The 14,169-nt window shown below is 44.1% G+C and overlaps 2 protein-coding genes across 22 annotated transcripts in view; one reads left to right on the forward strand and one right to left on the reverse strand.

Moving 5' to 3' along the window:
• Nucleotides 1–2,561, forward strand: part of RALBP1 (ralA binding protein 1) — a 34,763-nt gene extending 32,202 nt beyond the window's left edge. For all 8 annotated transcript variants that reach the window (XM_085539724.1, XM_015855269.3, XM_085539725.1 and 5 more), the window contains 3 exons: nucleotides 122–243; nucleotides 633–756; nucleotides 980–2,561. In XM_085539724.1, coding sequence (XP_085395850.1) covers nucleotides 122–243; nucleotides 633–756; nucleotides 980–1,237 — 504 coding nt within the window. In that variant the 3' untranslated portion in view covers nucleotides 1,238–2,561. The remainder of the gene's footprint in view (nucleotides 1–121; nucleotides 244–632; nucleotides 757–979) is intronic.
• An 874-nt stretch (nucleotides 2,562–3,435) lies between these two features.
• Nucleotides 3,436–14,169, reverse strand: part of PPP4R1 (protein phosphatase 4 regulatory subunit 1) — a 52,746-nt gene continuing 42,012 nt past the window's right edge. For all 14 annotated transcript variants that reach the window (XM_085539721.1, XM_015855263.3, XM_085539717.1 and 11 more), the window contains 8 exons: nucleotides 12,287–12,382; nucleotides 10,622–10,807; nucleotides 9,128–9,289; nucleotides 8,714–8,814; nucleotides 6,616–6,736; nucleotides 6,389–6,523; nucleotides 5,757–5,898; nucleotides 3,436–4,530 (listed from right to left, as the gene is read on the reverse strand). In XM_085539721.1, the coding sequence (XP_085395847.1) occupies nucleotides 4,367–4,530; nucleotides 5,757–5,898; nucleotides 6,389–6,523; nucleotides 6,616–6,736; nucleotides 8,714–8,814; nucleotides 9,128–9,289; nucleotides 10,622–10,807; nucleotides 12,287–12,382 (1,107 nt within the window). In that variant the 3' untranslated portion in view covers nucleotides 3,436–4,366. The remainder of the gene's footprint in view (nucleotides 4,531–5,756; nucleotides 5,899–6,388; nucleotides 6,524–6,615; nucleotides 6,737–8,713; nucleotides 8,815–9,127; nucleotides 9,290–10,621; nucleotides 10,808–12,286; nucleotides 12,383–14,169) is intronic.

Below are 14,169 nucleotides of genomic sequence, written 5' to 3' on the forward strand. Positions count from 1 at the left end.
CTGAAAACAGCTCAGGGAACAGCATCACTGCTTCCCAGGGCTCAGCATTAGGGCAGTCCTCAGCGCGTGTTCCCATAGAACATAAAGCCAAGGCTGTAAGTGAACTAATTGCTTGTTGCAGGAGAACGAGATTTTAACGGAGCAAGAAGAACTGCTGGCCATGGAGCAGTTTCTGCGGAGACAAATAGCCTCAGAGAAGGAAGAAATCGATCGCCTTCGTGCAGAGATAGCTGAAATACAAAGGTAAAAGGGAGACTGCTTGCCTCAGCTCCCTGGCCAGGCATGTGCTCAGGGGAGAAGCAGCAGAACTAAACCACACTTAAAAGATCACTCTGAGCACATTGGCACATTTGCAAGCTGGTACCTTTTATTGAAATCTTAGCATCTTTTCAACTTTTGGGATATTCTCTGTTAGTACAGCAATGAAGTTGTGATCTAATGGGAGCTGGACCTTCGCTCCATAAAAAAAACATCCCCATAGGGAATAATGGATTTATTAAAGTAAACTAAACCCTGATTTTGTTTTCAAAGCCACTTTAGATTATTTAGTGAACATAAGCAATCGTTATGTGCTCCAGTCCTGGTAAACTTGAGCAAGTGTTTTTGATCTCAGCTTGTTGTTGCTCTTCCAGTCGCCAGCAGCACGGCCGGAGTGAAACAGAGGAGTACTCTTCAGAGAGTGAAAGTGAGAGTGAGGATGAGGAGGAGCTGCAGGTCATCCTGGAGGATTTACAGAGGCAGAACGAGGAGCTGGAGGTAAGACAACTTGAGCCTTAGGATTAATGGGCATTCTTCCCCATAAGGGACAGATCACACTGTGTTGGTCTTGCCCAGGCATGAAACTTTTCTTCATTTTTCAATTGCTGTTGCATGCAAGCCCCTGTTGCTGTATTAGCAGCAAAGCTGTGCTGTGTGTAGCAGCCCTCCCAAGGTACAGCCAGGCTGAGGAGCACTGACGTGTGTTTTCCTTACCTAAAAGATAAAGAACAATCACCTGAACCAAGCAATCCATGAGGAACGAGAGGCCATCATTGAGCTGCGCGTGCAGCTCCGACTGTTGCAGCGAGCCAAGTCTGAGCAGCAGGAGGAGGAGGAGGCGGAAAAGCGTGGGGGTGCTTCACAGCAGCAAAGGGACGGGGTCCTGGAGACAAAAGCAGCCAAAGAGCAGCCAAAAGCCAGCAAGGAGCAGCAAGTGAAGCCATCGCCAAGCAAAGATAGGAAAGAAACTCCGATCTGATCAGGCTCCTTGGGTGTTTGTAATGTAACATCAACTGCCGTGTGCAAATTACTGACGTTTGGGTCCAACTGCACTAGTGGCTGCTGGCTGTGTACATCCTGTAAAGAACTTTGTCTGCTAAGCCTGGAGGTTGTTGTCTCTGCTTCTTGTGGCTTCTGCTCATCGGGCTCAGGTGAGCACAGAGAGGCCAGAAGAGTTCTCCAGCTTCTATCAGATTATTTCACAACTGATTTCCTTCAGGTGATTTACAAGAATTGGTAACAGTTTTATTTTAAACCAAACCCATTATTTCCATTCATCAGAGCAGAACTGAAGGTTTCATTTTCAGCAAACGCACCGACACGTACTAATTATTTGCCCTGCGATTCTACTCATTCACCATTATTTCTGCTTATTAACCTCGTCACTTCTTGCTTGTGCCTTTGATACCTTTCTGATGCAGATTATATATGTGGGAGCTTTAAATTGATCCTGGGTTGGCTGAAGCGGTGGGAGACCGCGGGGTATCACGTTTACCTGACATGCCCTTAAACAACTTTCGTTTTTTGTTCTAAGGTGTACTGAATAAATGTAAAACTTGACAGATGTTATTTATGTCTCTGTATGATGGAAACATTCACCAAGAGCTGTTCATGTGTAGCAGTGCAGCCCATGCATCCGCTCACTCACTAACCATCGTCACACCCACTGTGAGACAGGTCTGTGCTGCTGCCCTGAAGGAACGGCACCAGCTGGAGGCACCAGGCCCAGCAGCCTTGGGTTGGCGTTGTATGTCAGCCTGGTGGCTGCTTTATTTACCACCTCCACCACACTGAAGCCTTCAGCCCTGCAGGCAGTTGAGGGACGTTCCTGTTTCACCTCTCTGTCAGCACCACCCCCCCATTACGGGGCAGGCGCAGAGAGCTGCTCTTCTTTCTTAATCGGGCTATTTATTTTCAGCACCTGTTGGACGCGGTTATAATCCTGTATCTAATTGCACTGTTGCGAAGCATTGGCCATGATTTGATTTTGTACAAATAATGCTTTGATATGTTATAGAAAACTGCATAGTATTTTTTTAAACTTGGGAAAGAAGTTTATAAACAGCAGAAGCGGTCAGCTATGACAGATGTCAAATAGAGCATTCTCCCTTGCCTTCCTTACCTACATTTTATATTTAAACTTTGTTGTCGTTGTCGTTTCTTTCACACTAATTAATTAATTCCTATTCAAATTGTCACGGATTTTTCTAATGTTCCTCAGAAAAATCTCTCGATCCAGTTAACTTTTATTTTGTTAGGATTGTATTTATCAAGCAAATAAATTCGACAGCCATTTGAAAGGAGTTCTGAGATTATCTGCTTCATAATGCACAATATACATAACATACTGTGTATTTCTAATGCAGCCAATTCTCCCCATGTAGCACCAGGATCCTCTACTGCCCAGACAGGCATGCAGGATGGTAGGGTTATACAGCCAAGGAGAACAAGGAGAGCTGTGAGATGGTTAAAAACCTGTTTGCTTACTTACCCTTTACTCACTTCACAGTGCAGTTCCATCAGCTGGAAGTAGTCCAGCCTCTACTAAGATCAAACCCTACAGCCTTTCCATCATCTCAGGCTCTCATTCCTTCTGATCCGAATCTTGTTGAGTAGAATTGAAAGGCAGAATCCAAAAGCACTGATGGGATGAGCTGACATGACATCCAGATCTACATGGGCTGCCAGACCCATGCAAACAAACACCTCTTTGGGTTGGGCTGAAAGTTGCCTACTGACCAGCAAAGAACAAATGTAGATATGTAGCCTCAATCTTCTTTGAGAAGCACCTCCAGCATACTGAACAAATACAGAACAAAGAGAAACAGCTTCTGAAGACCAATATCGCTTTTTCCAACTTAAAGTTATCTTACCTCTAAATGTTGGAGAACACCTGAAGGCAGCAGAGGTGATGCTGGGCTGTGCTGGGTTAATGCAGCACCACGTTAGTATGGCAGCAGAACAACCCTACACGAGAAACCTAAAATAACCAAACCACCCCAAACAAACCTGGGCTTCCGAAGAGAGAGCCCAGCAAAACTTCAACTGAGTGTCCAAAACGCATCCATGCTGCACTGCACACCATCTCAAAGTACAAAATCCTTCCTAACCATCATGGAATTCCCTCTCCTCATACAGTCAGCAGAGCAAGGGAACTGGGAAAAAAACAGACACAAGTTTTAAACTTATTCTTTTAATGTCTTAAAAAGGTCACAAGATTGCTTCCAATCTTCTTATTAAATTTTATTTGGACAAGTAGAGAACAACTTGTATCACAACAGCTTTAAACAACATGATTAAAGACTGCGGCACTCCAAGGAGGCTCACAGATATGTACAGTAAATGAAGAAAAACGTCGCACCTCAGAGCTGATCACGATCAAGTTAAAAATACCTGACTTAAAGTATATGTGCTAATAAATTTCCTTTAGGTCATGACCAGCATGAAAATAATTAGGACGCAGGTACTCAGCAAAGTTTTCTGCTAATGGGCACAGCAATATGCTGCATTTAAGGATTAAAATCAAATTCTAGGTTAGTGTTAGCACTGAGCCCTTAAGAGAAATCCTAATTTTTACCTTCCCCATTGACACACATGAAAGCTATTCCCGCTTAAGGGTGTGCCAAGCTGCACACAGATCGAGTCCTTGAACGATAAAAACTCTGAGCGCTAATACTGCAGGTCTTACGTCCCGGTACAGATTTGCCTTTCCAGCCATTTCACCTATCAGTTGCTACAGAAAATACCTCAGTTAACTCCTCAGGAGAAACAACGCAGGTCTCTGGAAATCACATCCTTTCTACAATGAAAATGATCTGCCAATTCAAGTTTTATTTGTTCAGGAAGACAGAAGATTTAAGGCTTCGGTGGCAAAAATAATCCTCTGAGCAGTGTTTTTTTTTTTCCTCAAGTCAAGCTGACATAAGTAGGTTTACATTTCCTCGACCTAAAATCCCTGGAATCAGGTTTAGATCACATCCACCTGTTGGTTCTGGCAAGAAACGTCTCCTTCCAAAGAGGTTTGTGTCCTCTACCAACCATTTCAGAAGCACGAGGATAGTTTTGTTTCAAGATTTAGTTTTTAATTATAGCAACATTGGGGAGATGTTTAATACGTGGATGAAGCAGTGCTCATGGCGTCATCCGCTATTTTGGTGCTGGCGGGGTGTATGCTTGCAAAATACTTGACGTCGCTGTCGTCGTCCATTTGAAGCGCCATAATCGTCTGCTCCACAGCTTCCTGATGAGAGTTGGCAGAATTCAGAAAATACTCTGTAAGAGAAAATGCCAAAGTCTTACAGGAGCAGAAGGCAGCAGACACCTCCAGGCCAACCTCAGCATGCCGCCCGTGGGGCTCAAAGTCCCAGGAGACAAACAGCGCACGCGTGTGGTCAAACATCTTTTACATCTGCCTTTCATAATCTCTCCCCCACCCCTGTCACACACACACACACACACACACACACACACACACGTTTTTGAGGCAGGGACTGCCTGCATGATGGCTTTACACAGTGGCAATACGGAATGGAGTTGTACGATCCAGGAGGGGAACACAAAGATATTGAGGACAACAACAACAGCCTCAATGGGATACAGAAACAGCAAGAAGAGCAGCAGCCTTGGCACAGTTAGCGCAGGATAACAACTCACTGCACATCAGCTGATCCACAGTAGCTGCATAATATGCCTACTCAGAGCCTCCAGCAAACACACGACAGCTGGCGGTAACCTACATCTCACTGAGTGGGCATCCTTTGTGCCCTTATAAACACTCTGCATTTCAGTCGTACCACTTCATGTTCCCAAAGTCTTCTATGATAGAATGGCAGTCCTCGAGCCAGGGTATGGATTTTGAGGAAGAAAGTGACCAGAAATGAAGTAGTTTAAGTGCAGACTCTCTGCTGGTTTACAAAATGCTGTAATCCGCAAATGCTACTTTGCATTACAGTACTTTGGAATGTGAGCACTGCTGCCTCTTCTGGCACCTGCCATGCTCTGGGGATCCCTTCCTAAGCACAGTCTGCAATTTGAACACAGCATGTCCTGGTTCCACCCTGAACAGACACCAGAAAAACTTCCTTCTCACCGCTACCATAAAACATAAAGACAAACAGCAGCCATCTCTTCCACCCCAGTGAGAGAACAGCTGTTCGATTCGCGTTGAAGGACTTTTTTCCTTCAATCACACTTGCACATCGTTCACACGTACTTTCTGTACCCTAAATAATCCGTACAACCTCACTCATTCAGAAAAAAATGGGGCAGGAAAAAACATGAGCGTGAGCTCACACTTTCCAGCATTACAGAACTATGGCTGATGACACAATAAGGTTTAAAGTTTATCTAAGCCAAGGTAACACCCCACCCCCAAGGAGACAGGAAAAGCAACCATGACCCACATCTCAGGCTGTTTCATCTTTCCCAGCTGGCTCTAGGAAAGTGGTGGGATACAAAGACATGTGGTCAGCCCAGTGCAACTATTTCTGACCACTAACCTTTCTCCAAAAGCGTTTGCTTTAATGTTTTTGCAAGCAGGACTCGAACGTTTGGAACCCTGTCAGATGCCAAGTGTAATAAGTGTGGCAACAGATGCACAGCAAACTGGTCCATGGGCAGGCAGTCATCCTCACTGATAGTCTGGCAGGAAGACAGATGCAATTTCATTAGATTTCAGCATGGTGAAGACAAAATCCCAACACATAATCAGAGCTGACAGATCCTATAACCTTCCTAGCATGAATACAGTGTGCAGTATCCACTGCGTTTTATAACATGATATGATATTTTCCAGCACAACCACACGCAGTGAACTAAATCAGGGCTGAGAAAACTCAGGCTTAGCCAATTCCCAATTTGTGCTGAGCAAGGAAGAGTCCCAATTCGGGGACTCTTTATTCAGTTTGTTTGACATTCAGACTGACCTAAGCTAAGCATGCATGCATGCAAGCTCTTATATGAAGCAACACTGAAGGATGCAGCTTTGGCAACAGGATCTCAACCAATCAACAACGACAGACACTTAAGTGCTTCCAACTGCTTATTCCCCCTTAATTCTTCCTATCGAAATAACAGTAGTAGTAGTAATAATTTTAAACAAACAATACGAACAAGAACAAAGTTGTTTCACCTGACAGATGAAGACAAAAGTTTGCCTGCCAGACCATTTGCGGCATCTACAGAACTTTTCAACAAGTTCATTCATGAGGTCTACCACAAACGTTGACGTTGAGGCCATGTGCAGCTTTTTTACCATTTCGCTAACCTAGAAGAAATACGAAAGAGATAAAAAGAATATTATTTCTGACCACCGACCCTGAGGAGTCTGATACCCTGAATTGACTTAGATTGTTTTACCAGCTTGTAAGAAATCCAGCGGACAGAAGACACTTTGTCTGCACAGAGGCTGAAAGCGATAGGTCGCAAGTAGTCGTAGATGTCTCTGGCACTGTACAGATCTAGAAGTAAGATCAGCTGCCTGCAAGATGGAAGAAAAAACAAAGAGGGTATTAGAATAGTAAGGAAGTATTGATTGCTTATATTGATTACACTTGCCAGGGTGATGATGCACTGGAACAGGTTGCCCAAGGAGGCTGTGGATGCTCCATCCCTGCAGGCATTCAAGGCCAGGCTGGATGTGGCTCTGAGCAGCCTGATCTGGTGGTTGGTGACCCTGCACATAGCAGGGGGGGTCGAAACCAGATGATCATTGTGGTCCTTTTCAACCCAGGTTACTCTATGCCACATAATACAATATAGCCATAATAAAGTTATTTGGAAGTAAAACCTTCTATTCTTCAACACAGTCAGCTTTGCTAGGGGTCACCTGCAAATGTTACAATAGTAAAATGCTGAGTTAGCTCAACAAATGAAAGACTGGGGAAGAGGCAAAGGATCTGAAATTGCACTTCCAAGACAGGGATCCCAACAGCGGCCACAGTTTACATGCAGCACCGCTGTGGATGACAGCATAGTGCGCACAGGCATTCTAGCACCCTGGACAGACAACCTGCAGAGCTACAGAGCAACTCTAGTGACTTAAGTGATTGAGGATACCTATCAAAACAAGTAGAATTCTTAATCAGATCAACACACTCTGCTTCGGAGCACGCTGGGCACATAGAGAACTTGTTGGTTTTCTCCAGTGTGCATCAAGCTGAAGATCTGAGCAGGTTGCAGATATGAGTACGAATGGTAAAAAGCATGTTAAAAGTGTCATGTCACACTACAAGCAGCCAACCGAATGCTGCCATACCAGCAGCAACAGGTAAGTCATCTGTAGAAAACCTCAAGAGGACTGCCCAGTCACCTGCTCAAGCAGGGTCAGCTGTGATATCACACCGATCTGCCTGCTCACATCTTAAGAATCACCAGGAATGGAGCCTGCACAGCCTGCCCGGGATGCTTGTGCCCCTCCCTGGCTGTCCTCAGGGTGAGAATTTTCCCTCAATTCCAGTCTGAATCTCCCATTTCACTTTAAATCTTCTGTTTCTTATCCTCCCATCACACACCACTGTGAGTCCATCTTTGTGTACTCCCCATAGGGTTTGAGACTACTCTTAGTGTCCCCAAACTCATACCCAGGCTGAACAAGCCACAGTCCCACAGCCTCTTCTGACAGCCCTGACCATCCTGGGGTCCCCTCTGTTGAACTTGTTCCAGTTCATCAACATCTTTCCTGTACTGGTAGCCCCCTAAAAATGTACATCACTTCAGATGAGATCTAGTGAGTGCTGACCATAAGAGGAGGTTAATCTGTTCCCTCAATGCACTGACTGCTTTCGTCACTAAACCATCCACAATCTTCAGCAACAGCTCTGTATTTTCCTTATTTACTCTTTCACTGCTCATGTAGTAGTAGAAACTGTTGTTGCCCTTGACAGCACACAAATTTCAGCCCTAGTTGAGTTTTGGCTTTCCTAATACAACCCTGCATGCCTGGGTAATGTTTCTGAACACCTTCTGCGCACCCCGTCCCTGTCTTCACCTCTTCTATGACCATTTTGCACTCAGGCTCAGCCCCGAGTTTCCTTCTTCGCCGAGCAGAGCTCTTAATAACTCTTGTTCTTCTGAGCACCAAGATAGACCTTTCCTTCATTTGGAAGATGTATTTCTTAACAACATCTGCTTTCCCAAGCAACTTGGCCTTTTGGAGCTGCCTCCCATGGCATCCCTCCTACCAGACCCATGAAGAAGCCGAAGTCATCCTACATGAAGTCTAATGCTCTGCTGCTTGCTTGCTCTAGATCTTGGTTTCATGGTCATGAGCTCAGCCTACTCAGACTCAGCAACTATAATTACTAGAACACTCTTACGACCAAATCTTTAAAATGAAACACCAACGTTTTTCAACACAGTGATGAAAAGACATTCAACTTCAAACTACTGTAAGTGATATACAACGACAGGGAATTTTTATGCAAGGGAGACAACAAGGACCCAGAAAACCACATACTCAGCCAGCTCTGCACGGAAACGCCAGTTCCTGCTGTTATCGGTCACTAAGAATTCCTGGAGCTGATAAAGATATTCTCTTCTTTTGTCCAGATGAAGAAGCTGTAACAATAAATACAAATTTATATGAAGAAATCCAGGTTACAAACATCCAGGGATGGAACAAGAGCTTTAAAATACAATTGATTAAACACTTGTTTTAATTTCTAAAAATTCACCTTTAGCAATAACACTGCCTCACTGGGCTAAACTCCGTCACACTTATATCAATAAAATCCCAGGGGGCACGATAAAATGCAAATATCCTTTGTGCACCCCATAGAGAATAACACTGCTGTTACGTTAAATAAGTGCACACGAAGAAGTAAAGCTAAATTGCATGATCTCGCTGGGCCAAAAATGAATACAGACATACCTTTAGAAAGTCATGCAAGTGTTTAAGCACACCTATCCTGACTTCATCCAGGTCCTTTAAGAAGCCATTGAAGACAGGAACCAAATCCCCAGCTGTAAGTTGGTCTCCAAGGATGACGGCAAGTTCGTGTATGGAAAACGCGAGCGTCCGACGAACCTTCCACTGAAATAAGGCGATAAACAAAAGAGTAAATTTTATTGATGGATCAGATGATGTCTCTATTTTAACCTGGTGGTCAATATATCAGCTGGCTCTCCAGAGAACTACAACACTTACAAATCCCAGACCAATGATGAGGTGTCATTTCTTCTACCTGAATACCCAGGTGCTCAGTTTCAAATTCTTGAGCTTAAATCAGTCCCACACCATTGTTCTTTCACTCAGAACTTAGGGAAGAGAAGTGAAAGACACCCTGCAATACTTCAGCTGGGATCTTTTAGAATCACAGAATGGCTTGGGTTGGAAGGGACCACCAAGGATCATCAAGTTCCAACCCTTTATAGTTTCCCTAATAAGTAAAGATTCACCCAGAGAGTCCAAGGAACAGTGGAGCTTTCACTTAACCTAAACTGAGTAACTACTCAAACTGAGTGCTTTTAAGAGCTGAATATCATCTCTTCTTTAACACTTTGCAGTAAGCATGGATACTGGTGGGTTTTTTTTTTTCCACCCTAGTTTGGTGATTCAGTCTCAATTGGGATTAGAATGGCGCTGAAACTCTGAACAGCGTTGAAGACAGGGTAATGTGTTCTGATACATGTTTTACATTTATCGGCCGCACAACAGTTTGGAAAATCTGAGCAATGGCCTCGTATAAAATTACTCACTACATATCAGTAAGAATTGTGGCGCTGACAGAGCAAGCAGCAAGTTCAAGAGAGGGGAAGTAGTCTGAGAATGTTCAAAAAAAAGTGAGCATCTCCAAAAAAGGAAGAAAGGGAAGACTGGGAAACAACTGCAAACCAACAGTAAAGTGCACAGAACCACCTCCCCACCACCCAGCAACAAGGAAAGCGCTGCTGCTTCCAGGGTTTGTTTTTAGAACAGCGATGCTGCACCGTGATGGTGATGTTATCCCCTTATGACTGAGCGCAGCATCAAAGGGCCACCAGATCGCAGCGTGAGCCTGACTCACTGAGCTCCAGACGTGCCTGCGGGGATGTGAGTCTGCTCACACACAGCAGCACAACCCAAATTCTCTGACCGATGAGAATCCCAAGCACTGCCATGAGATCTGGAGAGATCAGGGACCTTTCCTCACATTCCCACTGGAGATCGATCTCCGCAAACACACTCTGTCCAATGGCCCCATTTTCTTATTGCGTGAGAACCACACACCCCCAGCTTCACCTGACATGGCAGTTATACTTTAACTCGTTATTTGAATAGCATCAGTAACAGAGAGCTCCGCTTAAAGAGCAGAGCAACCCAACAACCAGCAAGAGAAGTGATCATTATTCACATTATTCTTTATTCGCAGCTCCCTGACCTTACCTGCATGTCAGATGCCAGCGTCTCGTAGGTATCCTTCAAGCAGTGCCAGTTCTGTCTGCCTAGTGTAAGTGCCACACCTGGGAGGCTGTAGGCACAGTGTTTGGCGATCTCGGTGTCAACAGTTTGTGCGCGAGATGGATCAGTCATTGATAAATACTGATCCAACAAGGCTTGAGGTACAACATCCTGCAGCAAGAGAAGGGTATTTATTTTCAATTAACCTTCATAAAGTTTATATGAATTCCAAGGAACGCTGTGAGAACGCTTTTTGCCACAACTGCAGATAATCATTTAATGAAGTCTTGCAATAAGAATGCAGAGGTTTTATACTTGGTACAGAGTTTCACCAACATATTCCAAAGAAGAGACCACACGCGAGGGCCATCAGTACTGCCTCCCTAAGTGGTCATCACGAAGGAGAAGGCTTTCCCAGAGACCAAAAGATCTCTGGTGAAGAACAATTTTTCCCCCTCCACTGAGAAATTAAACTTTGGCCAACACCTCTTTGTGCTGGCTTCCACACTTTGCTCCAGCTGCTACCGCTTCACCTCAGGCACCCATTTTGCCCACTGGGGCGTACAAGAATACCTCCCTAGCATACAGCTGTTGAATAGCTCAGCTCACAGATGCGCTAAGAGGGTTCCACTCAAACAACAACAGTTCTGCAGGGATGCAGGCATTATACTGAACTAAGAAACAATACCAATTCCTTTCCTTTAAGAAAAAGACAGAGACAGCTGGAGTTTAATGAAACACGTTCACACTTTTTCTTCAGAAAGCTGCCATGGGGCGGGGGTGGTTCCACTCAAAACATTCTAAAGACCCCATTTCCTCAATAACCTTATTTCCATTACAGACTAGTTTCCATGGAAAATCCAACTTGAACCTGAAAATCTATGAGAGTTGTTCTCACATCACAAAGCACTGCCACCTCTTATACGTAATTAAAACAGAAGCAAATGCTGAGTTAAGGCATTATCTCTGGAAACACTGGGTATTTTAAAATCAGTTGTTTTAGAGGTTTGCCATATTTTATAGAAATTTTATTACATCATAAATGACAGGCTGAAACAGTCTGCACGAGACTGACAGCACGAAAGAGATCTCTGTATTTAGACAAAGCTGACACTTATCTGACAGAATCACAGAATGGGTTTGGTTGGATGGGACCTCAAGGATCATGAATCGCCAACCACCCCCACCACAGGCAGGGCCACCAACCTTCCCATTTAACACTAGACCAGGCTGCCCAGGGTCCCATCCAACCTGGCCTTGGACACCTCCAGGGACAGGGCATTCACAGCCTCTCTGGGCAGCCTGTTCCAGGGCCTAACCACTCTCCTAGTGAAGAACTTCCCTCTACGTCCAACCTAAATTTTCCCTCCCTCAACTTAAAACCATTTCCCCTTGTCCTGCTGTTATCTACCTTTTCAAAGAGTTGACTCCCCTCCTGTTTATAGGCTCCCTTTTGGTACTGAAAGGCTGCAATGAGGTCACCCCACAGCCTTCTTTTCTCCATGCTGAACAAGCTCAGCCCCCTCAGCCTATCTTCGTAGGGGAGGTGCTCCAGCCCTCTGATATCTTAGTGGCCCTCCTCCGAACCCTCTCCAACATCTCTCTGTCTTTCTGACATTGGTAAGAAGAGCATAAGTAACCCTCATTTACCTGTACTTTGGATTTTCTTTCTTCTTCAGGGCTGAAACTACTATTGGTGCTCAAATCTGAATCATTATGAATATAGTGAAGCGTGGAATCCATGTCCTGTTAAAAAAAAAACAAAACAGGAAAAGAAAGAAGTCGCACAAAACACGTGCATGGATTGAACAAAAAACATCAACACCAGGAAGTGCTGCCCTCACCTCAGGGCCTCTTTCTCAGATTAAAGGAATGCATGTCTTAATATCAGATACAATTTTGATACAGCCTGAAATCAAAAGGGATACTAATGAATATTTCTGCTTTAAATTTTAAACTAAAGCTTCTCTTAGTTTGCTCCACTTGGGTTCTTATGGAATGAAAATCATAGGAGAGGGAGGCTTTTGAGACTGCATTAAGGAAAATGTAAGTAACACATGGGTCACACCACTGGAGTTCTCCTAATACAAAGGACTCTGCGTCATCAGCATGTGAATTTCAAGAAGCAAGTAATGAATATTTGGAAGGGAGATTTGATCTTTTTGCCAGATACGTTCCAAAGTATCTACGCACAAACACTGCAGGGCAAGCTCTCAGGGTCAACGTAAGTTCCAAGAGCATCTAACTATGTGAATTCTTCAGATCACTTTGACAGTGAGATTTTTCAAGCAAAGGACTGTAAACTTCTTCACAAAAGCCTCTTATATGAGATCTTCTTTCCCTACAGAGTAACAAGAGCTCTGTGGTTGTGCTCGAAAGAGCCCTATACTATACAAGAGGTTGCACACAAAGCCCATGGCACTGGGATGAGTATTGCTGGTGCCTCCTAACAGAGGCACCCCCAGCCTAGGGGGTCAGATATGAGTCCCATCTCCTCCTGGCACTCCCCCACTTCTCTGCTGTGCCAGGCAGAGATGAGCAAATTTTATTCCAGGCTCCATCCCTTTTTCTTTTCCTCCTCTTCTCCCTCCAACCAAAAAGAGGGGATTCCCACACTCATCCACTACGAAAACGAGTCGAGGGATTTCTCAAAGCTTACATTTGTTTACTGAGCCATATAGAGAGCATATAACCTAAAAGGGAAGCAGAATGGTTGTTCCTGAGGATAAAACAGAACAGGGCATCTCACACTCAACAAACAGGCTGTATCTGTGTACCAAAGACTCATCTGTTCTCCCTTATCGCATCTTTTTGCCTATTTAAATTGAAAAAAAGAACCCCCTTTAACACGCAGCATTAACCCCTTCAAAAACCCACCCAGCTGCGGAAGGACAAGCAAAGTTTGATTTTGCTCTGTGTGGAAAAACTGTGACGGCTGCTTTCAAATACAGATTACAGTAGCCTGATTTTTCTACAGCTTCTGTTCCCCATATTGACTTTAGCTACAAAAATCAAAATACTAAAAACCAACTACCTGCAAAAAATCAGGGCTCTCTTTGCTGCTAGAGGCAACAGACCCCTTGCTCAACACATCACAGCTTGATTCCCAAATTCTAGGTCACCTCTTTGATATTCTTGCACTGGCAAAATGAGTCCTTGATTTGGTGCCAGTAACAAACAAGGAACTGACAGATTAAGAGCATCCTTTTAGGAAGTAAAATCCAAACACGTACGTACAACATATATAAAGAAAAGTGACAAGCTTTCTGTCAGCACCACATTCCATGCAGAAATAAAACTTACCTCTGGGCAAACACAACTCTCGTTATCCCCCAATATTAGAAGGAGAGAGGATTCATTTGCTCTATCATTTTATAGGTTAGCATAAAAAAAATGACTACAACTGATGCTACAGTAAAGAAGCAAATAAAGCTCAACATCAGGTTGAATTTTGTTCTTTTAAGTAATTAAAACACATTTGCAATGTTCTGTTATATTTGCATGTAAGAATAAGCAGCAGTACCCAAATAAAT

The sequence above is a fragment of the Coturnix japonica genome, chromosome 2, assembly GCF_054131305.1.
Source record: "Coturnix japonica strain WE chromosome 2, WE-NBRP24, whole genome shotgun sequence".
In the NCBI taxonomy this organism is placed as follows: Eukaryota; Metazoa; Chordata; class Aves; order Galliformes; family Phasianidae; genus Coturnix; species Coturnix japonica.